Source organism: Nicotiana tabacum, chromosome 14 (genome assembly GCF_000715075.1).
Source record: "Nicotiana tabacum cultivar K326 chromosome 14, ASM71507v2, whole genome shotgun sequence".
Classification (NCBI taxonomy): Eukaryota; Viridiplantae; Streptophyta; class Magnoliopsida; order Solanales; family Solanaceae; genus Nicotiana; species Nicotiana tabacum.
Genome location: NC_134093.1, coordinates 104,386,360 through 104,413,231, shown reverse-complemented (window position 1 = coordinate 104,413,231; position 26,872 = coordinate 104,386,360). Strand labels below are relative to the sequence as shown.

At 35.1% G+C, this 26,872-nt stretch overlaps 1 protein-coding gene across 2 annotated transcripts; it reads right to left on the bottom strand.

Moving 5' to 3' along the window:
• Positions 1 to 19,545: 19,545 nt before the first annotated feature.
• LOC107806765 (homeobox-leucine zipper protein MERISTEM L1) lies at positions 19,546 to 26,578 on the bottom strand. Of its 2 annotated transcripts, XM_016630993.2 has the most exons (13): positions 26,177 to 26,578; positions 25,939 to 26,006; positions 24,944 to 25,218; positions 24,614 to 24,731; positions 23,928 to 24,116; positions 23,259 to 23,699; positions 22,628 to 22,729; positions 22,112 to 22,312; positions 21,850 to 22,024; positions 21,492 to 21,763; positions 20,999 to 21,094; positions 20,516 to 20,902; positions 19,546 to 19,934 (listed from the first exon to the last, which is right to left on the bottom strand). In XM_016630993.2, the coding sequence occupies exons 3-12, from the start codon at positions 25,165 to 25,167 to the stop codon at positions 20,528 to 20,530; spliced, it is 2,193 nt and encodes a 730-aa protein (XP_016486479.2). In that variant the 5' UTR covers positions 25,168 to 25,218; positions 25,939 to 26,006; positions 26,177 to 26,578; the 3' UTR covers positions 19,546 to 19,934; positions 20,516 to 20,527. The 2 variants fall into 2 exon arrangements, with proteins under 2 accessions (XP_016486479.2, XP_016486480.2); XM_016630994.2 differs by lacking the exon at positions 25,939 to 26,006 and having other exon boundaries at positions 26,177 to 26,448.
• Positions 26,579 to 26,872: the final 294 nt, after the last annotated feature.

The following is a 26,872-nucleotide window of genomic DNA, read 5'->3' as shown; positions in this document are numbered from 1 at the left end:
AAGGCGCAGATGAGGTGTGAAAGGGTGCAGAAGCGAACGTCAGCGCAGGAGCGCAATTTGGAATCGCACATGTGTGTGCGCAGTAGCGGAGTTTCTACCGTAGGTGCGAAGGCAAACCTCCAGTGCTTCTTCACAGAAGCGTGTTTTTGGTCGCAAAAGCGACGCCGCAGAAGCGGCTAATGTGCCGCAGGCGCGTGAATGCTGGGGTAGAATGCTATAAATCGAGGCTTTGGTTCTTTTATCATATTTTGAGATGTGAGACTCGGATTGAGGCAATTTTTGGAGCAATCTTCATCACAAGGATTGGGGTATGTATTCTACACTTGGTTTTGATCGTATTTCATGAATCTATCTTCATTTTTGGCATTGCTTGATGAATCTTAAAGAGAAATTGGGGGTTTTAGTCTAAAGTTCCATAATGTGAATTTTTGAGTTTTGAACATCGATTTGGAGTTGGATTAGAGTGAAACTAGTATGGTTGGACTCGTAATTGAATGGGTTGTTGGATTTTGTAAATTTTGTCAGGTTCTGAGGTGCGGACCCAAATTGGGCTTTTGGCCAGTTTTGAGCTTTTGATTCAAGATTTGATCTTTTTCGATCGGGATTTGTTCCTTTAGCATTATTTGATGTACTTTAGTTGTTTTTCGTTAGTTTCGAGCCATTCGGAGGTCGAAAATCACGGGATGGAATTTTTGGAGCATCGTCTGGCTTGCTCGGTATTTGGATTTGTCTTGTTCGAGGTAAGTAACTCCTCTAATCTTAGAGCTGAGGGTATGAACCCTGACTATACGTGTTATGTGTTTGGTGTTGAGATGACGCACATGCTAGGTGACGGGCGTGTGGGCGTGCACCGTGTAAATTGTGATTCCGTTATTTCTGTGGTACTGTGTAGTTACCTGAACTTATCTGTAATCATGAAATCTCTACGTACTAAAGTTATCGAGCTATGATTCGCTTTAGAAGCCATGCCTAGGCTACATGCTTATCTTATGGGACCCACTGAGGTCATATCTGTTGTTGAGTTATCTGCTTTCATTGCATTACATACTCAGTCATACGCATTCATATGTACATCATATCTCAATCTCTGTTGCTATTTATTGATACATCATATCATCATTTTTGGGCCAGTTTCATGACATTGTGAGCCAGCGAGAGAGATACTGGAGAGTTTGATGACTGAGTGAGGTCGAGGCCCTGATTGTGAGGATATTGATATTATGGCACGTGAGTTGTCCGTGCGGATCAATATATTGATACTATAGCACGTGAGTTGTCCGTGCAACACGTAAGTTATCTGTGCGGTTTATAGTGCTTGGGCTGAAGGACCCCCTCCGGAGTCTGCACACACACTCAAATGAGCGTTATTGTTATTATTGAGGGATGGATCTTCCTTGGACATGGATCTTGTCTGAAGCATTATATACCTGGAGATGGATCTTCTCCACGGGCTGGATTGGCCCTACTTGGTACTGAGTGACTGGTGATCAATTGATGTGTATATTCCGGAATGGATCTTCCCTGGGCCGGATTGGCCATATACAATACCGAGTGATTGAGCATGATGAGTGGAATGTGTGAGGAAGTGAGATTGAGTACTCTGAGAGTGTGAGTACATGAGTTCATCTCTGAGATACATTGCATTGACATGCACACATGACATACAGGCATAGAGATGTATTTTCCTCATGTTGTACGGTATCACGTCATTCATGACTTCTTACACATGTTGACATATGAGCATAGTGATGCATTGGTTTTACACTAGCTATCTGTAAGGGAAATGAAACATCTTAATTATTACTAAAAGGATTTTTGGAAAAATCATTGTTTTTAAACTTACTCATATTTTTGGCAAATATCTATAAAATATTTGAGTTTTCATTCATGCCTACGTTTTTGGAACGGTGAGCGAGCTGAGCATTTTATTTCTAAGATACTCCTTTTATTACTTATACTATGCTGTTATGAATTGTTGTGGGATATTGGTATTGGACCCGACCTTGTTCTAGCTCGTCACTACTTTTAACCTAAGGTTAGGTTTGTTACTTATTGAGTAGATGGGGTCGGTTGTACTATGCTACACTTCTGCACCTTGCATGCAGATATTGACTGTTGCCGTTGCCGTGATCGACGGGAGCCGAAATTGAAGATGTACCTGCATTTCGGTTGTATCTTTCTCTTGTTCATGGTAGCCTTAGATCTATAAAACTTTGTTTATGTACTCTTCAAACAGATGATGTATTTACTTCATTTCAGCTTTGTAAACTCTATTCGTAGAAGCTCAGGATTTGTAATACCAGTCATTGGGGAATGTATCAGATTCAGATATTTCTTTACTTAATTGCTTTATTAATTGTTATTAGAACTAGTTAGTGGTTAATTGGCTTACCTGACAGGTTGGGTTAGGTGCCATCATGAATAGGTGGATTTCGAGTCGTGACATCATCTCTCGAGCAGATCCCCTAAAGTGCGTGATGAATCGACATGTTCTTTCTGGACGCCTAGCAAGATGGTCCATATTGTTTAACCAATATGAGATCACATACACACCTCAAAAGGCTGTGAAAGGACAAGCTAGCCAATTTTCTAGCTGATCACCCTCTTCCAGCGGAATGGGAGCTTTCTGATGAGTTTCCAGATGAAGACGTTTTGTTCATTGAAGAATTGCCACCATGGACAATGTTCTTTGAGGCACATCGTAATGGAGCAGGGGAAGTTATTGTGTTGATCTCTCCAGAAAGACAAGTCTTGCCATTCTCCTTTTTTTAGGTGAAACATGCTCTAACAATGTCGCGGAGTACCAAGCTTTGATCATCGGTCTCGAAATGACATTAGACATGAAGATTCTATAGTTGGTGATCTACGGTGACTCTAAGTTGATCATCAACTAACTGTTGGGGATTTACGAGGTAAAGAAGGAATATCTCTTGTCATACCATCAATATGCTTCTGATTTACTTGAAATATTCGACCAAGTGCTCTTAAACCATGTCCCAAGAGAAGAAAATCGCAAGGCTGATGCTTTGGCTAACTTGGCCACGACAATGGCACCGGCAGAGAATGAGTCAACAAAGGTATATGTGTGTCATCGATGGGTTATTCCTAGACTTCTTGATCTTCAAATCAACGAAAGTCATCATACATCTGTTCGAGTGATTGAAGAAGATGATTGGAGGCAACTAGTGATAGAGTACCTTGAACATGGAAAGTTACCTGAAGATCCGCGACAAAGAACAGACATCAAGCGAAGGGCACCACAATTTATCCTCTATAAGAGTACATTATTTCTCTGCTCTTTTGAAGGACTATTCTTGCGATGTCTTGACAAAGAAGAAGCCCACCAAGAGATGGAGGAAGCATATTCTGGCTCATGTAGAGCACACCAATCTGGTCCTAAGCTCCATTTTCACATCAAGAGGATGGGCTACTACTGGCCGACAATGGTGAAGGATTGCATGGAATATGCCAAAATATGTCAAGTGTGTCAATTTCATGCCAACTATATCCACCAACCTCTGAAACCTCTTCATCCAACTGTAGCTTCATGGCCTTTTGATGCATAGGGACTTGACGTTGTTGGACCGCTTCCAAAGTCATCAAAGGGACAGATGTACATATTGGCTGCCACAGACTACTTCTCTAGATGGGCTGAAACTATTCTACTCAAGGAAGTAAAAAAGGAAATTGTTGCCGATTTTATCAAGTCGAACATAATTTTTAGGTACGGCATACCAAGGTACATAATCACAGATAATGGAATGCCATTTGACAATAAGCGCGTGAGGAGTCTATGCGAGAAATTTGGTTTCAAGCAACATAAGTCTTCAATGTATAATGCACCCACCAATGGCCTTGCTGAAGCTTTTAACAAGACGCTTGGTAACCTTTTGAAGAAAGTTATTGCAAAGAACAAGAGAGACTGGCATGAGAAAATTGGTAAAGCTTTGTGGACATACCGAACAACCTTCAGAACTGCTACACAAGTAACTCCTTACTCTTTGGTGTATGGCGTAGAAGCAGTCCTTCCGTTGGAGAAACAAATTCCATCGTTGTGGATCGCAATCCAAGAAGGACTCACGTCCGAAGAGAATGCTCAACTTCGCCTAGCAGAGTTAGAGGCATTGGATGAGAAAAGATTGGAAGTGCAACAAAAATTGGAGTGCTATCAAGATCGACTAGCTAGAGGCTTCAACAAGAAAGTGCGGCCACGATCATTCCAAGTGGGAGACTTGGTCCTAGCTGTTCGACGACCCATAATCCTCAACAAATGCATAGGTGACAAGTTTACCTCAAAATGGGATGGGCCATATGTTATGAAGGAAGCCTATTCAAGTGGCACATACAAAATTGTTGATAAGGATGGTCTCAGAGTTGGTCCAATCAATGGCAAATTTCTGAAGCAGTACTTCCCATGAAAGTCAGCTACTCTCCTCGACGTACGAGCCTAAACTGCAAGTCATGACACTCCTCAACGTACGAGCCTAAACTGCAAGTCATGACGCTCCTTGATGCATGAGCCTAAACTGCATGTTGCTACACTTCTGGCCCACATGAGTCTAAATTGTGTACGGCCAAAAAAATAAAAAGAGTCTGCTAGGTTGAAAACCTCGCGAGAGGCGATCTAGGTAAAAATTAAGACATTAAAAAAAAACTCATCACTCTGAACTACGTTATGACTTGATCCTCTTCACCGAGATACATAGGCAGCTTAGACTTTTATTCTAAGTTCAGTCGCATGAGTTTAAAAAAAAGGGTTTGGCTTATGGGATTATCACACTAACTCATCCAAATGTGGAGGCATATATAAAGGAGGAAAAAAAGACAATTAGCGTTGAAGTATAAAAGATATTTTATTGCTTCAATGTTACAAAATTGATACATCTAAAAGTGTAGAGACGAAAGGGATTAGTCGTTTTCCTATACAAAACCCTAAGTCATGAAAATAATCATAAACTAGGCTTTATTGCCGACTCATCTCGAATGCTTCTTCCAAGTCCATATGACATCTCCACATTTTAATACACTATCCTCAATGTACGTGTATCGCATTCAGTTGTTGTGATGATCTCTTGACCATGTATCTTATTGTTAGGCCTCGAGCATGATAGTTTGCTTCTCTTGCGCAAGTGTTGGTTGAAGGTCCCGTATATGAGAAGTCATCTCTCTTGAAAAACTTTCAATCACCATGGGAGACGCCACTGATGAACTTCAAGACTGTCAACAAATCAAGTGCAACAGTTGGTGAAGGGGTGGCTCCGAATCTTGAATGACATCTCAGACTGATATCTGGACCCCTTTGAACTTCTTTGCAAGTCTGCAAAAGAAATAAATGAAGTGATAAGATTTGTGAAGAATGATAGCTAAAGTTACTACATGCAAGACTGTAGAGTCAATTTCAAGAAGAAAAAAAATATTTGTAGGACAACTAAGAGAGCATAGAGTTGGAAAGCGAGCTCAACGGACGACGGGATTAATTTTGGAAAACTAATGTGGTCCATCTAGAAGACGTTCTGCTCCAGACATTTTATATATTGTATATTTTATGTCTAATTTCCAACAACACAAACCTTTTGTAATTTGGAGGCTCCTAACTCAAGATACAATATTTTTTGTTTTGCCGGAGCTACACGAATCTGAAAGTTTACTGCAGCTAGGTCGTATTTTGAGAATTTTCTGTTTCTAACTCAAAAGGGGTTCTGTCATGAAATTCATATGAGATGCAGATCTATGAGTTTACTTTCTAACGGCGCAAACGGATTGCAATTTGGAGATTCCTAGTCCAAGATATGATTTTCTTTATCTAGGGTGCGCAAATCTGGAAATCAAGTATGGCAGATGTCTGTTGCAACTTTAAAATATTATGGCGGAAGTTATGAAAGGATTTTTGCCGTGGTATTTATATATGTTGTGAGTTTCGGAGTTTTTTTTCCAACAGTACAGATAGCCCGTGATTCCGACACCCGAAGCTCGAGATATGAATTTCTCAATGAAAGTGCATAAAGCTGAAATGCAGCAAGGCAGACATCAGGAGAAACTTCAAAATAATGTTGCGACCAATATAAAAGGAGTTCTCCCACGATATTTTCAAGTGTTATAGGTCTCGAACTTGTCTTTCTGAGGGCACAGACGGCTCACAATTTGAGCATTCATAGTTTGAGATATGTACTTTCCAATGACAGCATGTAGTGCTATAAATTCGAAATGACAGACTTGTGCATCGCCTTCGAAACACTACTAAAAATCTGCTAAAAACTGACCAAATATTTTCGACCAACGTTGGTCGGTCAAAAAAAATGACTAAAAACCGTCCAGCTTGGACGAAAACTGGGAAAAAAAATTATATTTTTTTTAAAACTAAATACCGACCAACGTTGGTCGGTAAATTGGTCAACGAATTGACCCAGCTGGTCAGATAAGAAAATTTTGGATTACCGACCAACGTTGGTCGGTAATCTGGATCCAATTTTTAAAATTTTAATAATTATTTTATTATTTAAAATATTTTATAATATTTAAGAATTTATATTTAAAATTACCGATCAACGTTGGTCGGTTAATGTAGGGAAAGTATTTACCGACCAACGCTGTTATTTTCTGCAAAATAACCGACCAAAGTTGGTCAGTTATTACGTCAACATTGGTCAAACTTTCGAATTACTTTTATATTTACTATCTAAATAATATAAATATAATTCGTTAACACTTTTGTAATACAAATAATGAATACACTAACATATACTATATATAACATGCTATTTGTAAATTGATTCATCGACTTATAACTTACTTAGATGCATCGATGAATATTAAAAACAAAATGTTTGACCTATATCGACTAATAGTAAAAACAAAACGTCTCGACCTATATCGATTAATCTAGCTATGCCATGCATTATTAGTGATGAATGAATGAAAAATAAAAGAATTAATACTAAATATCTTTGACTATATAAACATCTTTGACATATATATATATATATATATATATGGATCACAAATTAAATAAACGAAAGAAGCTATTAGTATTAAGTAAACGAGTTAAATTAATAGGTCAAACATGGTCAAACTTTAACAAGCTATATATATACACACTAACATATACTATAACAAGCTATATATATAGTTAAAGTATTACAGTGAAGTGTGTTTGTGTGTGTGTGTGTGTGTATATATATATATATATATATATATATATATATATATATATATATATATATAAGAACACGAAGCGCTAGGACCACAGGATCGGGTTCTTTTAGGGATAGACTTGGGAAGATACTAATTAGTATATATACTTTATCATCAAATATATCTATTTGTAAATTGATTCATCGACTTATAACTTACTTAGATGTATCGATGAATATTAATCGATGATTCATCAAAACGTCTCGACCTATATATCGATTAATCTATGTCATGCATTATTAGTGATGAACGAATGAAAAAAAAAGTTATTAGCATCAATTACAATATAGTGTATGTGTGTGTGTGAGAAATTACTCACATACTTAATTATAACTTAAAAAATTTACTTAGATAGATGCTATTATAATTTATTAAAATTAAATAGTTAATATAATTATTTATAAAGATTATGCTTATAGTTTATAATTATTTATAATAATTGCATAGTTAAATAAAATAAATGCTTGTAGTTTATAATATATTTTTTATAGTTTATAATATTATAAGATTTTTAAAAAACACAAAAAAAAGATTTTTTTTTAAAATTTAAAAACCGACCATTTGGTCGATTTTTGGTCAAACGGTCAACACTTAATGTACCGACGAAATTTGGTCGGTAATTCTGAAATCATAATTGAAAAACGGGGGAACCCCCATTTCTCTCTTATTTTCCCCTCTCCTTCTCTATTTCCTTCACTCAAAACCTTCCCCTCTCCTTCTCTATTTCCCTCACATAAATTTTATTCCCCACCCCGCGTCGCCACCGCCCAGCCCTCGTCGTCGCCGTCGCCGCTGCCGCTGCCGCTGCCACTGCCGCCCCTCTCCTTCTCCATCTCCTAAAAATTCTAGGTTTGAATTACAATTCATTTATTTATTATTTCTAGGTTTTGTTAATTAGTTATGAATTAGTTTCAATTGATTAGTGTTTCAATTATTTGAACATTGCATTTTATTGAGGATTAGGGTTTAGGTCTTATTGAGCAAATTTTCAATCAATTTAAGGTATAAATATTCTTTTAAACAGTTTAATAATTTATATTTATGATGTTTCCATCTAATATTTAACTTTTGAAATATAGAGCAAGTGTGTATGGGAAGACCGCTATAGCACGGAAGTGGCTGCAAATTTTCATCATAAAGCTCGCAAGAGATTTGCGGATGCTTTCTCGGATGCTAGAAAGAAGAACAAGAGGCCTCGCTGGTTACTTGAGAATTTGTGGAATGATTTGCCAAGGCAATGGCTTACCGCAGAGTTCTTAGAGAGGAGCGAAAAAGGAAAGAAAGCTCGCGCATCCGAGAAGGGAGGCTCCTTGCACACTGAAGGTTCGATCAACCTAGGGACAATAAAAAGAAGATTGGTACGTAATTGCTTAAATTATTTTACTTTTCTAAGTATATCTATTCTGTTTATTAACTAAATTAATTTATTTTCAGGAAAAGAAGTATGGGCGTCCAATGTGTCATGATGAGCTATTCAAGGAGACACATATTGTGAAGAAGAAGAAGAAGAAAGAGGGGGACCAAGATAGGTGGGTCAGGGACCGGGCCTCGACTGCATATGTAAGCTTTCAATTTTCTTTAAATATTATAATTTACTTTTATAAAAATTTGAAATACTGATTTAATTTAAAATAATATAGGGTCGCTACCAAAGTAACGTGGAGGAATTCATCCGTAGTCATCCAGCTGGTAAATCGGGTGAGCCAACCCAACCTTCGGACGAGGATGCTGAAACAATATGGTTGGAGTTTGTTGGCAGTCCAAAATGGGGGAAGGTATACTGGCTTCCTACTAAAAACTTCCATCGCTATAAGTGTGGAATGCGAGGAATAGGGACTTCCTCGCAAGGCGAGTAACTTAATAGGGAGAGGCTCTCTGCTATGTCGGAGACAGTGACAAAGCTCACATCCGAGCTAGAAGCGGCCAAGGAAAGATAAAGGCTTAGAGATGCTCAATTCCTTGGCATGCAAACTCATATCAGAACTCTCCTATCTAGTGGAGCTTTTCCGTTGCCCCGATCTCGTGAGTCATCTCCAGAGGGTCGACCTCCACGTGATCGTTCCTCCCGTCCTGCTCGTGATCGTTCCTCCCGTCCTCCCCGTGATCGTGCTTCCCGTCCTCCACAAGACCGTTCTCTATATCGTCTTGTAAATGAAAGTTCATCAGACGGTGATGATGATGTTGTAGAAAACACCCCTTGACTTTTATATACTTTGAACTAGACAAATAGAACCAGTTTTGAACTAGTTGTAATTAGTTTTAACTTGGTTTTGAATTTTTATGTTCAATTGAACTTTAATTTGTTAGTTTTAAAGTATTTATTGAATGTTTTGGTTGTTGTTGTGTTGTTGTTGTTGTTGTTGTTGTTGTTGTTGTTGTTGTGTTATTGTTGTTATTGTTATTAGTTGTATTGGTATGCTGGCAGGTGGTGTAGCTGCCAAAACAGGCATTTTATGCCAAAATTAAACCCAGAAAAACCGACCAAAGTTGGTCGATTTTTAATTAAAAAAATAAATTATTCCAAAATACCGACCAAAGTTGGTCGGTTAATGAACATTGAATTCCCAGAATTCAACATTACCAACCAACTTTGGTCGGTATTTTGCCTGCACTGTTGAGATTACCGACCATAGTTGGTCGGTAATGTTTAATTTTAATTATTTTAAAAATATATATATTTTCAATTACCGACCAAAGTTGGTCGGTTTTTTTAAATTTTAATAATTAATAAAAAATATAATTTAGTTAAACCGACCAACTTTGGTCGGTAAAATTAAATTAATAAAATATGTTTCCGACCAAAGTTGGTCGGTAAGTACTTAAACTTGTCAGATGGTCGTTTTAAACTACCGACCAAAGTTGGTCGGTAATTTCCAACCAACTTTGGTCGGTAAGCCATTCCGACCATCAAAATACCGTCCACACCCTAGTGGTCGCGTTTTGGTCGGTAATTGGTCACAACCGACCAACTTTGGTCGGTTTTTAGCGAATTTCTAGTAGTGAAAGTTCATTCCAGCTTGTCCTGATGGAATTTGGTCCTAAATTTTGGTATGTCGCTGTTTTGAATTTTGATTATGTAGAACCAAGCGGATTGCAGTTTGGACACTCCTAGGTCGGGATATGATTTTTCTAATGAGAGAATGAAATGCCATAAGGTCAAAGCAGCAGAGATGCGCCAAGTGCTTTCTAGCCGAAGTTGGAAAGGCGTACTCCAGTTGTCTTCCTCGCGAAATTGCAAGGACGTGATGTGGTATATATTGCGCTCTCCAATGATGAAATATAGTCTCACTGAGCCACCAAGAGTAGGGATTTCATCGCCGGGGTTGAAAAGACACTTCATGTGTCTCTCTCGCCAGGCCGCAACAAAGAGACATGTGTTTTGCTGCAAATCATATAGGCATCTCCTTAGGGATATCAAAGACCGTTGGTACTCTCGCAAAAGCCTGCAAAAGAAAAATATTTTGGAAATCCTCGATGCCAACAACACGAAGTTTCTGTGGATACGGTGCCAATAGCACGACAATTCAGCAGCATGGCACTTCAGTTTGACATAAAAAGACATCGGAAGCAGCACATCAGTCTAGTTCAGCATGGCAGGTATCGGTGCCCATAACACGAAGCTTTAACTTGCGGCAAAATTTTGGTCTTGAACAGCGATCTCCATTGCTCAAAGTTTGCAAATTTGGCTTCTCATGCTGGTGGATTCCTTCAATATGGATTAATTCTGAAGAAAGAAGCAATACAAGAAGCATAACTTCATCCCCAAATTATTGCATGGCGCACGCTTGGTTCCTTCTGGTTCTCTTTTCCACCTGTTTAGATTGAATGATCTGCTGCATAAAAAAAAGGGAGAGAGAGCAAGTTATGATTTAACAAAAAAATTAAGGAGATAAGAATTAAAAAAAAAAGAATGAAAGAAAGGGCGAGTGCAAGCAGTTCGTGAAAGCAATTGAAGATGGAAGAAGCTCTAGTATCAGTTTTGGTGTTTTGCCCAGTTAGACAGAGGAACTTGATATTCAGTTGTGATGCAAAACTAGTTGGCTTGGTCCTCTTTTTATAGGGATCGCACGAAGAGTTCGCTTTTTAAACGAAAAAAGAAGAGAGTTATCGGATTGAAGTTAATTATCCCGTAAACAAGTTGGACTGAAGTTGAAGAAAGAAGATTTTGTGTGCTAGTGAGACACAAATTGAAAACTCGTTATGTGTAGATTGTAATTAATGTCCAAATACGAATTAAGGTAGGTGAGTTATGTGGCTTTGCTTAATGTTTGGACTTAGTCATTCTTTCCAAAAAGAATTGGATTAAAATAATAATTCAAGTCAAAGATGGAATTACTTTGATCTATTGTCCTTAAGAAGTTAAGAATATCGTGAATTGATCTTCTAACCGGAGAAGGAAAATATTAAAACAGCTCATTCCTTAATTAAGCAGGTTTACCCAAGTGATTATTTTGGAATATTTTACATGGAAGAAATTTCAGTTTTGATATTTCCGTGCTTCACTTCGAAGGAGATATGTGCGCAAAAGAGGCTTTTGTTAAAAAATAATAATTGTCTTACCGGTACTTCAAGCCTCGTCTTCAAGTCTCGGTAAACCACGTTAGGACAAACCTTGAAGTGGGGGTATCTGTAAATATATAAAATTTATTGGGTCTGATCCATACAAAATTTGGATTAAATTCAATTGGGATAAATAATTAATTTGAATTTTATAAATTAAATTAGTTCATTTTATTATTTTCAAGCCCAAGACCCATTTCATTTTAAGGCCCAGACTCATGCCATGTGTCAAGTGACATGGCATATCCAGTCAAACTGCAAGCCAAAAAGATGACGCTACATGTTAAATGATATGACAATCCAAGTCAAAAAGCAAGAACCAACCACAGGTCGCCAAGTGGCTAAAATGACATGGGCCAATCAAAATTAAGCAAGAGAGTTCATATGTAGCTGGACTGTCCATCCTCTATAACTATAAATAGAGGGGTTACATAACTCTCATGGGACAGGCAGAGTTGGAGAAGAACATTCCGCAATTGGTGAAGGAATCTACAAACAGAGAGATCAATCATCAAGTGCAAGTGATCAACGGAGTTCTTCCCGGAGATCAACCCGTAAAAACAAAGTGCTACTCGACATTCTTGGCAATTAAATACATCACAAGGAGGTCTACATTGTCCTACATTCGAGAAAGACGTTTCTCAAGCCCTCGAATCACGAAGAATTTTAGAGAGGAGAATCAAGGGATACATAGAATTGTACTCACAAATATTTATCAATAAAATCTCTTTTTCTTTATATTATTTTTGTTGCAGTTTATTTTTCGTCTTACGAAAATTTATTGCAAACAAATTTTGGCATGCCCAGTGAGACCAATTCTGCGCTTCATCTCTCCTTTTTGCAAGTTGAAAATCACAAACTTCAGATCTACTACTACAAAACGAAGTTGGAAAAATCATGTCACCCAACGTCCTGTCCAGCACCTCACGCTGGCCTCACGTTCCGTGTTTCAATTCTTGCGATACCAGGTACGCTTTTCTTTTGTCTTCTTTAGTTGTTTGCTTTGAATTGCATTTCTCTGTCTTGCACTTGGGCGGACAAAACCCAAAAAGTGTCCCCCTTTTTTTATTGAATTAATTTTCTTTTTTTCTTTTATATTTTATTTAATTTTACTTCAAATCTCTTCATCTTTATATCGTTTTATTCCTACACAGATAAAATATAATATTAAGCATAAAATAATATAATTAATACTCAAAAGATGATTAAAAGTACTATAATGTGAGACAATAATGATTAAATATATACATTTTTGACGGAATATCAACTATATCAACTACTACTAAAAATAATATTTAAATACTTAAACACCAAATAACATTCCACCTCACAAATTCGTTGTCAAGTTCATTATTTCTTTATGTGTTAGTTTCATGTATGAATATAATAGACACAAAAATTCTTTCGCCGCCACTATGTTAAATTTATAATGGGTTAGGTTCTAACTCTCTAAACGCTTAAAGAGTTCCCATTCAATTAGGAACTATTGCAGATTTTAGTTTGTATAAATTTTACCATATACCTTCTTTTTCTTCCACTCAACTATAGTTCATAAGTCTCTGAAAGCCAACAGTCAAAACACATGCTTTAGTAAGTTTTAAATTCCGTTTGACAATTAAATTCCTTTAATTTGTTTTACATGGTTTTGGTTTATTTTGTGGCTTCGTGGTGCATAAGCTTTTTTTTATATATTGATTGCTACTTTTAAGTGGAGAATTGAAGATATTCCTATTAATTCAAAAATATACTTCCACATCGTACAAGCTGATTTTGAAGCAAAATGCATTCATCATATTGCTAAGAAACTTAGATTCGTCAAATAACTTATGTAATAGTATAAGAATAATATGTAGAGGTTTTGACAACAATGTTATATATGCAAAAATCGTAATGGTCAATGTACTTTCAAGCATTCGTTCGTCTCTAGAATTCAATTTCCACCTCCAGATAATGAAGGATATCCTTTTAAATTTATCGAAAAATAATTTTCAGTACGCTTGCATTTTGCAATGACAACAAATAAAGTACAAGGGCAAACAATTTCAAATGTTGAAGTGTATCTATCGCAACATATTTTCTCGTATGGACAATTATATACTGCACTTTAACAGTTTAAAGAGTAATATCAATTTTTACAATAAAAGTTCTGCTCATAACGGAGCAAGCAAAGTGTCAAAATGGAATATATATATATAAAGAGAACATCGTAGACTTAGGCAAGATAACTATAAGTATATAATAATATTATCTAACATACATAACTAAATTGTTCATTGTTGCTGGTTCACATAACGATGTCCAATCATTTTGAATTCACGTTTATTCTAATGTAATGATATTTTTCGGCATTTAAATAACTGTTGTATTATATAATTCTCTCATTACTTAAATTTCATGTTCCTTCATAAAATAATTGCCTAAACCATTACGTACAATTTTTAATCGTAACGTTAGTAGAAGCTAGTGTGTGTGTATATATATATTATAAGTCCGACACATGAGTTTTAAGTCTGAGGCCGTAGGTATATACTATTCCACATTATTTATATGCTTGATCTGTCTCTATTTCGGAGTATGAGCTGCTTCTTTAGGCTAAACAAAAAATAAAATATTCCTGGATAGTTAGGTGCATATATTGCGTACTCATAAGTAGTTGTTTCCTCACAGAAGATTAAAGATCTTGAGAAAATTGAACTTCTCATATTTATTATTTAAATCTAGAAAGTAAATTGACCAACACCTTTTAACAGTACTGTAAAATCTAACAGTTCAAAGAATTTGAAAAAGCTGAAGAAGACCTAACAACCCCTCATTTCTTCTTCTTCTTCTTCTGATGAGTCAATTACTAAAGTAATAGTGGACACAAAACTGATGTAATCCACATAGTAGTGATTAGATTCAGAAAGATGAAGAGAGAAGAGAAGGGAAGAAGAAGGAGATGAGGCAGTCGTTCGAGAGAACAGAGATAAGCCAATGAAACAGATTATTTCATTACTAAATAAAGTGTTTTGAAAATACAGTTCAATGTTGCCTTTATATACGTTTCATTAACAATGTATTTAGGCTTCTTAACTAACTCCTACCAATAAGCTTAACTAACTCTCAAACGGTAATTAGCGGCTCTCTAACAGTTTCAACGTACAATAACAGTTATACCCTTTACATTATTTAATAAAAACCTCAGAAATGGAGGAGATCAAGAAACAAAAGAAATGCAAATATTAGTAATGAATAAGGGTCATATTTGCCCCTGTCCAAAATAAGTTAATTTACTCTTCGTTCCATTAGTTCCTCCGTCTGAACTTTAAAAAATCCACGTGGCAAGCACCGATTCAATGCAAAAGACGCGCCCCACCTGACACATATATGATTGATATAGAAGGTTTTAAATTAAATTATTTTAAAAAAATATTATTCTTTTTTAAATAGACTAAAAAAAAATATCCACAACTGTATAATTAAAATGTACTCTTATACATTTCTGTAACATTATCTTTATATAATATTCATTCACTATAAAAGTCAAATTTTTCTTGGAACTGATTTGTATGTTATGTTATAATATATATTTTCTATAATAACATTTTACTATACTAGCCAAAAATATCGGAACAAATGAGACTGTTATAGAGAGGTTTGACTAAAGGGCAGCATGGTGCACTAAACTTCCGCTATGCGTGGGGTCCGGGAAAAGGTCGGACCACAAGGTAATCTATTGTACGCAGCAGTAACTTTACCGATTACGCGAAGGGTCTCGAGAGGTTTGACTCATAAATTTTGTCCGACAACTCTGATATTCTTGTCAGATCACTTCTTCCTCAAATTTAATTTGCTGCTGCTTAACAGTTAACACAACCATCCTTTTAAATATGGTAGTAATAACTTTGTATATCCTGTCTTCAATTTTCACACAGTATCGTGTAGTTGGCTGCTTCACTACGTACATCTTAATAATTTATGTCATGAATTCGACTGTCCCCAATTATAGCATCAAGAGCTGCTCCATGATTTTAGAAATTGACCCATTGCGTTTAGTGGAATTTTTATTAAGGGGGTCAAAATATAAATAGGTAAACGCACGAGGAATCAAATGAGTGTCAATATATAGTATACATTAGCAAAAAAAATATTATCCAGTTACACATTGTAATTTTTCGACGAAGAGGGTCAGTTGACACCCCTTTTGAATACATGTGGCTCCGCCACCCATTGTTGCATAGGTCATATAGAAATTGTGAATACATGTGGCTCCGCCACCCATTGTTGCATAGGTCATATAGAAATTGTTGCATACGTCATGTAGGTACAATTAATATTTTATTAAATTTTTGTTAGGTATATGGAGTTAAATTTGCTAGGTGATGAGAAGGACATGAGTACTAGTCAGTGAAAGTGATAGCATATTGATATAATGATATTGAATTCGTTTCTGAACTAATTATTGCACCAAAACCATTCAAAGGAAGATCATTTGAGCATCCATCTTGATAGGTAATATTGCTACATAACCGTTGTTTTGTCTTCATGCTAGAGAGAAACCAGAAAAATTTGAAGAATTAAACCAAATAGTTGTTCACCTAACCGCTTAAATTAAAAATAGCCGGTGGATGTATAATATATGCATAATCAATGTATAAACTATGTATATTACTAGAAAAAGTAAACAATAAATATGAACGGCTATTTGGGTAAAGATCCCTAAACTTTTGTCCACATTCAGTATTTTTAACAATTCAATACGTGACTTTACGAAGGTAGATGTGTGTTTAGGTGATCTTTAGATGCATTGTTAATCATGTTGGTTGGTTGGTATGGTAATAATATTACAGTTGTTACCAAAAGAAGACTTTACAATAATATTACAGTTGTTACCAAAAGAAGACTTTACAATAATATTACAGTTGTTACCAAAAGAAGACTTTACATACACCTAGAGGCTGATCCAGATTTGATGGCTATAAGTACCGCTGTATTTAATATAAACTTACCACTAGTCAAGGAGGCTGAGTTAGATTGCACATCTAATCGGTTCGCTCTGTTTTGCATTAATTCGGTTCGATTCGATCTATATTGAATTAATTTGGTTCACTTAAAAAGATATTTTTGGTGCATAGTTAAACACGTGATCGATAACCAAAGTGAAAAATGTTTGATTCTTTATTGAAATCAAGAAAAAAATAACATTAACTACATAAAAACGAAAGATGATTAAAACCATACTCAAATAAATATTTTGAGATCCAGAAAAAAGAGACAACAGATATATTTGTTTGCTCCTTCTATGTTTTGCAAGGCGGGGCATTGTGTCCCCTCATCTTTTGTAATTTGGATTGTTTTAATGATAGGGTCACCTATTTTTATAATATATATATATATATATATATATATATATATATATATATATATATATATATATATATATATATATATATATATAGTAATGAAAATAAAAGAAATTAAGAAAAAGAAAAGAAAATGTAAAGAGGGAACCAGTAGGGCAAAGAGAAAAGCAACATTAGCTTGCACTAAAATGTATAGCATTGGTATTGATCTTGGGCGTAGTCCCTAGAAAGGGGCGGATCCAGGATCGTTTATGGGTTCCTGCAACAACCTTGAGTAAATTTTCTGTAGTAACTGGGTTCACATTCAAATATTTATAGATATTTAGTAAATTTTTCGAACACCTTACACTGTTTGAACAAAATCTATTGGGTTCACGTGAATTCGTAGGTAGGAAGATGGATCCGCCCCCGGATATGGGATGCCATTCTTTGTTTATGTCTTTTGTAGCGCTTTTCTACGTGAAATACAAGTATATATATGAAATTCTACCCGAGCGAATCGAGTGGCCTACCAGGCTACCAGCCCCTCTCATCTATAGAGATCTGCCTCTGCATACATTTATTACTCTCTACGTCCCATTTTATTAGATGTTATATGTAATTCACTCAAACAAGTCATGTATGTAAATTAGTTGTGAACAAGTTTAGCGCTTTCAAGCCCTAACGAACTTTAGTTGACTAAACCTCACTTCTTTTACGTATTATATATTTAGGGTAACAATTTAGATGCTCCGAACCCAAGTAAAAACCAATAACAAGTAAGAAATTGTAAAAGAGAAGTGTTTTTCAATACCTGACTCGGGGTTCGACTAATCCGGATTATCACCGAGAAGTCCTACTTTGGAGGTAAAGTGCTTCTTGCCGAAGGCGATTTTCGAGGCTCGAATCAAGATCTCTAGTTAAGGTAGGAGGAATACCCAGAGGCGGATCCAAGATTAAATTCTATGGATTCAACATTTAATGTTTTAGCATTGAATTCATTATATTTTTAAAGTTATGGGTTCATTTCTACTATTTATTGCAATTTTTAGTGAAGCTTTACACAAAAATTTATGCTCCGGATCGAAAGTTATGCGTTCAATTGAACGCATGCCTATAGTGGTACATCTATCCCTGTACTTATTACTCTACCACAGACTTTAAGATAATTTATATCAATGCTAGTTGTAATGCATTTTTTATGCTATAAAATGCAGTTTAACCTACTATATGGAAAGGCGTGACTTATTTTTCAGGTTAATGATTTTATTTTCTTATGGTCTTTTTAACTAAACTTATGGTGTAAAAAACTTTAATACTGTGCGGATAAGTTTTTACCAAAATTAAACGTGTCTGTATTTTATATTGAATGCTCACTCAGATGAGGCAGAAATTGGAACCACAAAGAAACCTGGCTTACTGAACCTTTCCCAGCACCTTAATGGTATTCAATTATTACTGAATGGGCTGATACCAATTAAATTTACGAGTGTCAAGTCATATTCATGGGTTTTCTGGATTTCTGCTAATGATAATGAATTGACATAATAAGGAATCGTTATTTTCAACCTTACTATTGGCAGAATATATAAGTGCTGCCTCTGGGAAATGTTACCAAGAATGGTAAAATTTACTTCAGTTGCAATGATCCAACATTTTGAATCATATTGACTACTTTCTCCGTTCACTTTTACTTATTTACTTAGAAGGCCTGATGAGCCGTCAATATACGCTTGACCTATCGGGCTTTGGCATATGATGGGATGTACCGGCCGGCCTAACGGGCCAAGCCTATATTGACGGCTCTATAAATGAGGTAGGACTCTTTGTCATATGCTAAAATTAAGCTTTAATTTCTAATTGAATATTAGAAGGAAATACCCTAAAGAGTCTTAATTTTAATTAGGATAAAATCGAAGCACTGTCCCCGAATAAAATAGTTTAGGGACATATGTGGCCCTTTTTACTTTGTATTAAGTTCGAATCTAGTTTCTAGTTCGGCAAGAACAAAAAGAAAAAGTAGCGCGTTTCTTTTATTCTTAATGTTTTTCATCTCTTTCTTTTTCTGTTTTCTCCGCTGGGTGCAATGAGTGGAGCCACAATATCGGATGCGCGTTCGGCCGAACCCACTAGCTTTTGTTCATATTTTGTATTTATTCTTAAAAAATCTTGTATATGTATAAATATATACTTTAGAACCCAATAATTTAAAATGATTGCAACACCGAACCCATAAGCTTCAAATTTTGGCTCCGCCTCTGCTTACAATGATCTTAGATTGTTATACATTTAACTTTATCTCGATTAGATATTTATTTAGCTTAGGATTGAGGCATAACAAGTGTTGAGGAGGCTCATGTTATGTCTATCGAAAGCAGCTTCTCCACCTTTAAATATGTTGTTGTTGCATAACTCATACTACAATTAACTAGAATCAAGTACAATTTTGTTCACAAAAAGGAAAAGGAAGATGTTCACAATTAATTAACCTTCTATTGAAACGAAACAACTTATGAATTTGTTAGCAAAAATCAAGCTTACGAAGTGAAAACTAATTTAACCTCCTTCAAAACACAAACTAAATATGCTAAAACATAAGCTTCAATTTGACAAACTTTTTGAGTTTGATCATGAAATGTAAGAAGGCTTTGGTTTACATATCATAAATTCAATATCTTTTGAAGTCAATACCCGAACCTATTTCACTTGCAGGCTGGCCAAAATGCAATTTTTCTTCTTGTTTGCAGCAAATGCCATATATAGCAAGGATTTACATGAGGTGCGTTCTTGACTCCTTCCCTTAGCCTCCCAACATACATCGAGTAAACTCATACTTCTTTCCTCCTTGTCCTTCAATTTTAACTGCATACACAGTGGCGGGGTCAGAAATTTTACTAAAGGATATCAAAATATAAAAAAAAAAAAACACAAAAGAAAATTAGGGTAGTCAGCATATAGTACAACAACAACCCAGTAAAATCACACAAGTGGAATCTGGGGAGGGTAACGTGTACGCAGACCTTACTCCTACTCCTGAAGAGTAGAGAGAAGTCAACATATAGTATATATGCAAAAAATAAATTTTTGCTTAGTTAAACAGTGTAATTTTCTAACCAAGACGTGTCAAATGACATTCCTTAACATAAGGTGGCTCCATCACTGCAGTATATGCATACACTCAAGCATTAATTGATAGGACTTGATTTGTATACATTGACACTTTAAAGAATTTTCATGCAATTCGATGTAATTTAGCATGTTGCAGCAGATTGCCTGTCTTATGGTCGTTTACTATGGTCTATCTTTTAGATGACCTGATAATTGTAAATGTTTCAAAAACGGTAATTAACTTGCGCAATTTAAACTGCAATGATAGAGCTAAGTATTTTACACTATCAGCGTATATAACTCAAATCCGATTGAGAACCATATCAATGGCTTACCTTAGATTTTCATCACGCGTTGTCGCACACTACAGCTGTTTTGATCCTTTCGACAGTGCATTTGATGAGACTATTAACCGTTGCAACCGATCCGAGTGAGAGTTTTGCAGTTGGAACTGAATCAACTAATATCTGAAATGCAACAGTGAGTAGTGATCCACCATTCCCAACTTCAGCAACATTATTTCCTCCACAATGACCACTCGTCGAACCATCTGGTAGTATCGCGAATCCAGATGGTAAAAGAGCGACATAATCAGGGTCGCCACCACTTAACACCACATTCATTGCAACAATATCAACTGGTGCATAAATAACATAAGAGCCGGTAGAATCAGTTGAACTTTCTTGTAGTATTAGCATATTACTCTGGCTTGAATTTCCACTCTGCAACAAAATTAATTAGCAAAATATTAATTTAAAGTCTGTTGGTGGTGTATCTGATGTTGAAATTAATGAGATAGATAAGTAAGAAGACGTTACATTAACACGGAGTAGAGATACACAGTTGCCAGGATCTCGACCATTTGCTATATGTGCCATTTCTTGAACTAGACCTCCATTTGAAAGTATATCCCACTGCATATTTTATGGATAGTCAGATTTTGACAACATAATATAACAATCGCGCACAATGCAAACCTTGTTGACCCAAATTGCACTATTAAAATCGACAAAAGTGAAACCGAGATGATTGGGATTGTATACATAAGTACAGTCAAACTTTTGTATAACAATATCGTTTGTTTCAGATTTTTTTGATTGTTATAGCGAAGTATTGTTATATAAAATAACATGAAAATTGATTCCAAAGAAACTTGACATTTATAGTGAATGGTCGTTATACAACGATACTGTTATAGAGAGGTCTGACTATATAACTTATACACAACAAATTAAGTGAAAAGTTGGTACGATATAAATTTGTTGTTATAACCAACCGAACCTAACCATTGACATCATACTAATGATTTACCTCACTTCTTGAGTTTTCATCGCGGAGAAAATCAAAGACTCTTTTTGGAGGAACGGGCAGCCAAAATGAAGTGGCTGCACTCAGGACTATACCAGGAGGTCGCCCTGGATCATCAATACTCTTTCTTGTCATAACTCTAACATCATCAGCACCACTGCCGGATAATGTAGTCCAAGTGTGAGCAGTTGAGGCGCCAACACCGGCACAAAAGCTCATTACCATTCTCTCAGCAAGTTTTAACATGCTTCTTCGACCTTCAGGGCTCGTTATGACTGCAACGAAAAATTAATCGAATCAAGATCACAAGAAATTATGTCTCCAAATAGATAAAAGGGGACAGTTAAGATATCTGTATTACCCCCAATATCCCCTGTTGGTATATTATTAGCCATTGCACTTGCGAGTCGTTCACATTGTCTATCCAACGTTGCTACCCAACGTTTTGCCCCAAATGCAAGGCCTGAATTAACAAGAGGTCTGTAGATATTATGGACAGCTCTATCATCCACTTCAATGTGTTCGATCCATGTAACCTGGAGGAGAATATAAGCAATATTAGTTGATCAATGAAATGCCAATACTTTGTTATGATATTTCAAATTTCAGAGTGGCAAATTTACCTTGGAATAACCATTTGGTAATTCTTGAATTAAACAACCTGATGGCCTTCTTCTACAACGCGACGTAGAAGTAGGTCGCAAATTGTCCAGGGAAACATCAACTACAGCCCAAGTTCCATCAGCATGGTGTTTACAATATCGAACAAAATAGTTTTCACGAGTTGGAACGAGTGGCGAAGGAACCTGGAACTCAGCTGTCATCTAAAAAAAGTATAACAAACACACAAGTTAGAATAGTAGTAATATTCACAAACAGATCAAGCTATCATTTTAATCTACATACCAAGAATATAAGCTCTTTCTCAAGGTAATTTTGGTCAAGAAAAAATGTATTGAGCGCATGCACGCTGACAGTATAAAAAATTATTACATTACTAGTATATTTTAATTTGTTGTAACAGGTCAACTGTTTTACTTTCTAGGTTATTAATTTAATCTTTTATGGACAATTATTTCTCAGGATATAGAAGTTAAGATCAAGAAAAATGAAGGGGAATTGTAGAATTCAAATCATACCACTTGCAAAGCTCCATTATAATTTCCAGCTACACCAGTCGATAAGACTTCCAATGTCACTGCTCTTGATACTAGGCCAGCAAAAACACTTGTCCATTGGTTCTGAAATCAATACCACATTATATATTAAACACAAAAATTAGTATCACCAAAACATAATTAAAGACCAAATCCGTACTCCCTTCGTCCCAATTTATGTGAAAAGTGCTTGACTAGGCACATAGTTTAAAAAGTAAAATAAGACATTGGAACTTATGATATAAATAACCATAAAGATTTGTATGGCTAAAAATCATCTTATTAAAGGTAAAAAGGAAAATTTAACATTGAATTGTTACTAAATATAAAAAGGGATTATTACACAAATAGCCGGCTAGATTCAATATTTATTTTTTGTAGCCAGCATACATAGATGAATATTCGTTATACACAGTTATAAATATAGTATATATAAATTATACATATATTATACATCCGCTGGCTATTTTCAGTTTAAGAGATTAGGTAGATTGCTATTTGGGTTAATTCTTCATATAAAAATGTGTCATTCTGCCTGTCACTGACTAAAAGGAACGAGTGTAACGGACAGAGGGAGTAGTAATTAAATCTCTAATAAAAAAAATTCCCTTACCACATCCATCAAAATTTCAACTAAATTGATGTGATTCATAATAACAACAGCAGATTCTCTTGAGGCTTCAGATTTAAGGCCCAAAGGTTGGGGCCCAATTCCTCTAGGAAATGTCCTCATATATTCTTCTACACATAGTGTCTCAGTAGAATTATCTGGGCTTAAAATCCACAAAGGTTCTCCAGTTTGGGCCATTCTTATTAATTCTTCCATTGCAGCAACAGCAAGTTCAATAATAATGGGCTTATCAGCATCTGTTGGGCCTGAAACTGATCTAAGAAGATCACTAGCACTGTACATTTCTCCAACTAGGCCCGTTTGAGGCCCAAAACTACTTACTCCAAGATCAAGTGAACGAGTTGATCCAGTAGAAGGAAGATTTGGATAGGTAAGCATTGGTTTCCCAACATATTTTGCAGCAATTCCTGATATCCTGTCAATCTGAAAAAGCACAATGAAAAATCTTAAGCAGTTAGTATAAATTAACATGATTTATTTTTATACAATTTTCACAACTCCAAAACAGATGCCGAGCCGGATCCTCCAAAAGTGCACAATTTTGAAGGATCCGACACGCGCACATCAATATTTTTGGAAAGTTCGAGCAACATTGGTGTCAATATAGTCATGATTCGAAAGGCATATATACGTAGTTCATGTAATACGTACCTCTTCTCTTAGACGAGCATTTTCAATTCTGAGGTGCTGTTCGTCAAATGACATTTCTCCAATGGCAGCAGGACCTCCACAGTTTGGACATGTAGCATTGCCAAGGGCTTCTTTATAGCGTATGTTCTCAGCACGAAGCTTCTCATTTTCATTCCTCAATTGTGAGTTCTCATGTCGTTCATGTTGAGCCTGCAAATAATAATAATAATAATAATAATAATAATAATAATAGGAATTAGACCACTGAATCAACATTGATATCTTAAACGGCTCCTTTAAAATGACTCTAAATGACTAAATCTTATATATTTCTCATTCATGCAGGTATTTATTGCTCTTTATAATTTTAAACCGCTCCTTAAAATGTCCCTAAATCTTATATATTTATCATATATACAATCATATAATGCTCTATAAATTTTTTAAAGATTTTAATTTTTGTGCAATGACATTGTAAGAATTTTTATATTATCAGCTAACTTAAAAGATAATTACATATAATCGGCCTATAAAAAGTGGAAATAATGATATGAAAAATAAGATAGGTTACCTGGGAGTACAGCAAACTCAATGTAATATATATATTTTTTTATCAGTATATATAAGTTAAATTCAATTTTTGTATATTTCATAGCAAGAATGAGCAAAAGAATGAGAAAATTGACTAAGGAATTAAATAAACTCACCTTCATTTGAGTACGCTTGTTCTGGAACCAAAATTTCACTTGCAAAGGCTCTAACACTAATTTTTTTCCCAATTCTTTTCTTTGCTTATCATCAGGATGAGGACACTCTTTGAAAAACCTGAAAAAATGAATATTTTGCGGACTTGGGTTATATTTACCAGTAGTACTGATGAATAGAGCTTATATTTATACTCTAATAAGTATAAAAAAAATTGCAATTATAACTGTAGGTAACTACTCATAATAAGTTGAATTAGTCACTTGAAAAGTAACACAGACAACTTGTTATAACAAATTAAATTACATTGATAGTATAATAAATGTGCTTACGATTCCATTTCTTGAATTTGAAGTTGTGTATGGCGATGATAACGTTTCTTCTTATTGGGACGTTGATTAGGATCTTGATCATCACCAGAAGGATTTTCCATAATATCAGTACCTGATTTGGTGTCGAATTCATCATCTCGAATGAAGTCCAACTCATTTTCTGGTGATTTATGGGACATATCAAGTAGATGATGGTGGCTCTCAAACATGTTTGGCTGAAACATTTTTGACTTATATATTCTTATTCCTTTCTTGCTAAGCTATGGATTTGTTATCTGCCCAGAAAAAAAGAATTTAACATTAGTTACTATATTACAAATTATGGACAAAACAAAAACTTAAGAAATGAAGATAGAGAAAAACACAACTTGATTTTTTTCACAGGCACATGCATAAATTACACGATTTTTGTGACATGTGTAACTTAACATCGACTCAGAACTCACATCTTTTAAATTTTGGATTCGTCACTAAAACAGATCTCAAGAAAAGTACAAGAATTTAGAGAGTCACTCAAATGGTGGTTCAAATGACTTACTTTTCTTGGATTTGAGCTTTTCAAGAAAACTCAAAATTCATATCTTAAATTCTCCTATGTATAATGAATTTTGGGACTTGTTGTAAACTTAATGATAAAACAAAAAAAATGATACAAAGTCCAGCAAACCCTAGAAAGACTTCTCCCATTTGTCTTTCCTCTTTATATAAATATGAGTAGTAGTTTTTTGTTTTTGACTACTTAGAAGTTGAGGGAGTGAGTTTAATATATTCTTTTGATTATGTAAGAAAAATTTAGTTGGATAAATTTGCAAATAACAAATGGGAAGATATGACTTTGGTTTTGAGATGTCGAATAAAGACTTCTCTAATTTCTCTCTCTCTTGTCTGTTTTGATGTGCCCAAAAAGACTGAAATGAGAAATTTTTAGGAAAAGAACAAAGACAGAGTTGACAATGTGAGAACCCAAATATTGCCAATTATTTTTTCTTACTTACTTAAATTAATCTCAGATAACGTCCACGAATATTTCGGCAGATTCCAACTTCAGTCATATTTCTCATTTCTGCATAAATATATAACGGAAAAAAAATATATAAGTCAAAGTAAGAAATTAAAGCAATTTGAAATTAACACTCATATGGTGGTTTTTGAACAAGTAAAACTTAAACACACACACACACACACACACACAAATACACACATACACACAAAAACAAAACTAAAATAACTCACAATATCTTGAAGCCTTGAAACAAAAGTAAGAAAAAACCCTCTTGAAGTTTTAGAGTTAGATCTGGTTTACAAGCAAAAAAAGTAAGTTAGAAAACCACTTTTGGAGGTTGGAAACTTGGTTTTCTTTTTATGTACTTTTCATAGTAAGAAAACAACTATCTTGTGAATAGAATTTAAGAAGAATTGTTGAGGCAAGAAAAGAAGCAAAAGGAGATATGAGAAAAAGAGAGTATATGAGAGATAGAGAAGATGAAAAGGGATTTGACGAGAATGGAGAAGAAAGGGAAAAGGGGGAAGAAAATAGAGGATATATATGCAACAACTAAAGGAGTTAATGCAGTTTGCATAGAGAGGATGCAATAGCATTTAATGGCGGGAGGAGGTGCTGTTAATGATATTGTTGAAGTGTGTGTGTGTGTGTGTGTATATATATATATATATATATATATATATATATATATATATATATATATATATATATATATATATATATATGTTTAATTTTTGTTTAGGGGTATGTTGAAACAACGTATGCATTCTTAACTTCTATATCAAATACACAGCTCAAATCTTACTCGATCCAAGTCTTCATTTTTTTATTTTTTTATAATCGTAGTATTCGTGTCAACTTATATATAAATATATATTTTCAGAAGCGGATTTAGAATTTAAATTTTATGTATTCAACCTTTGAAA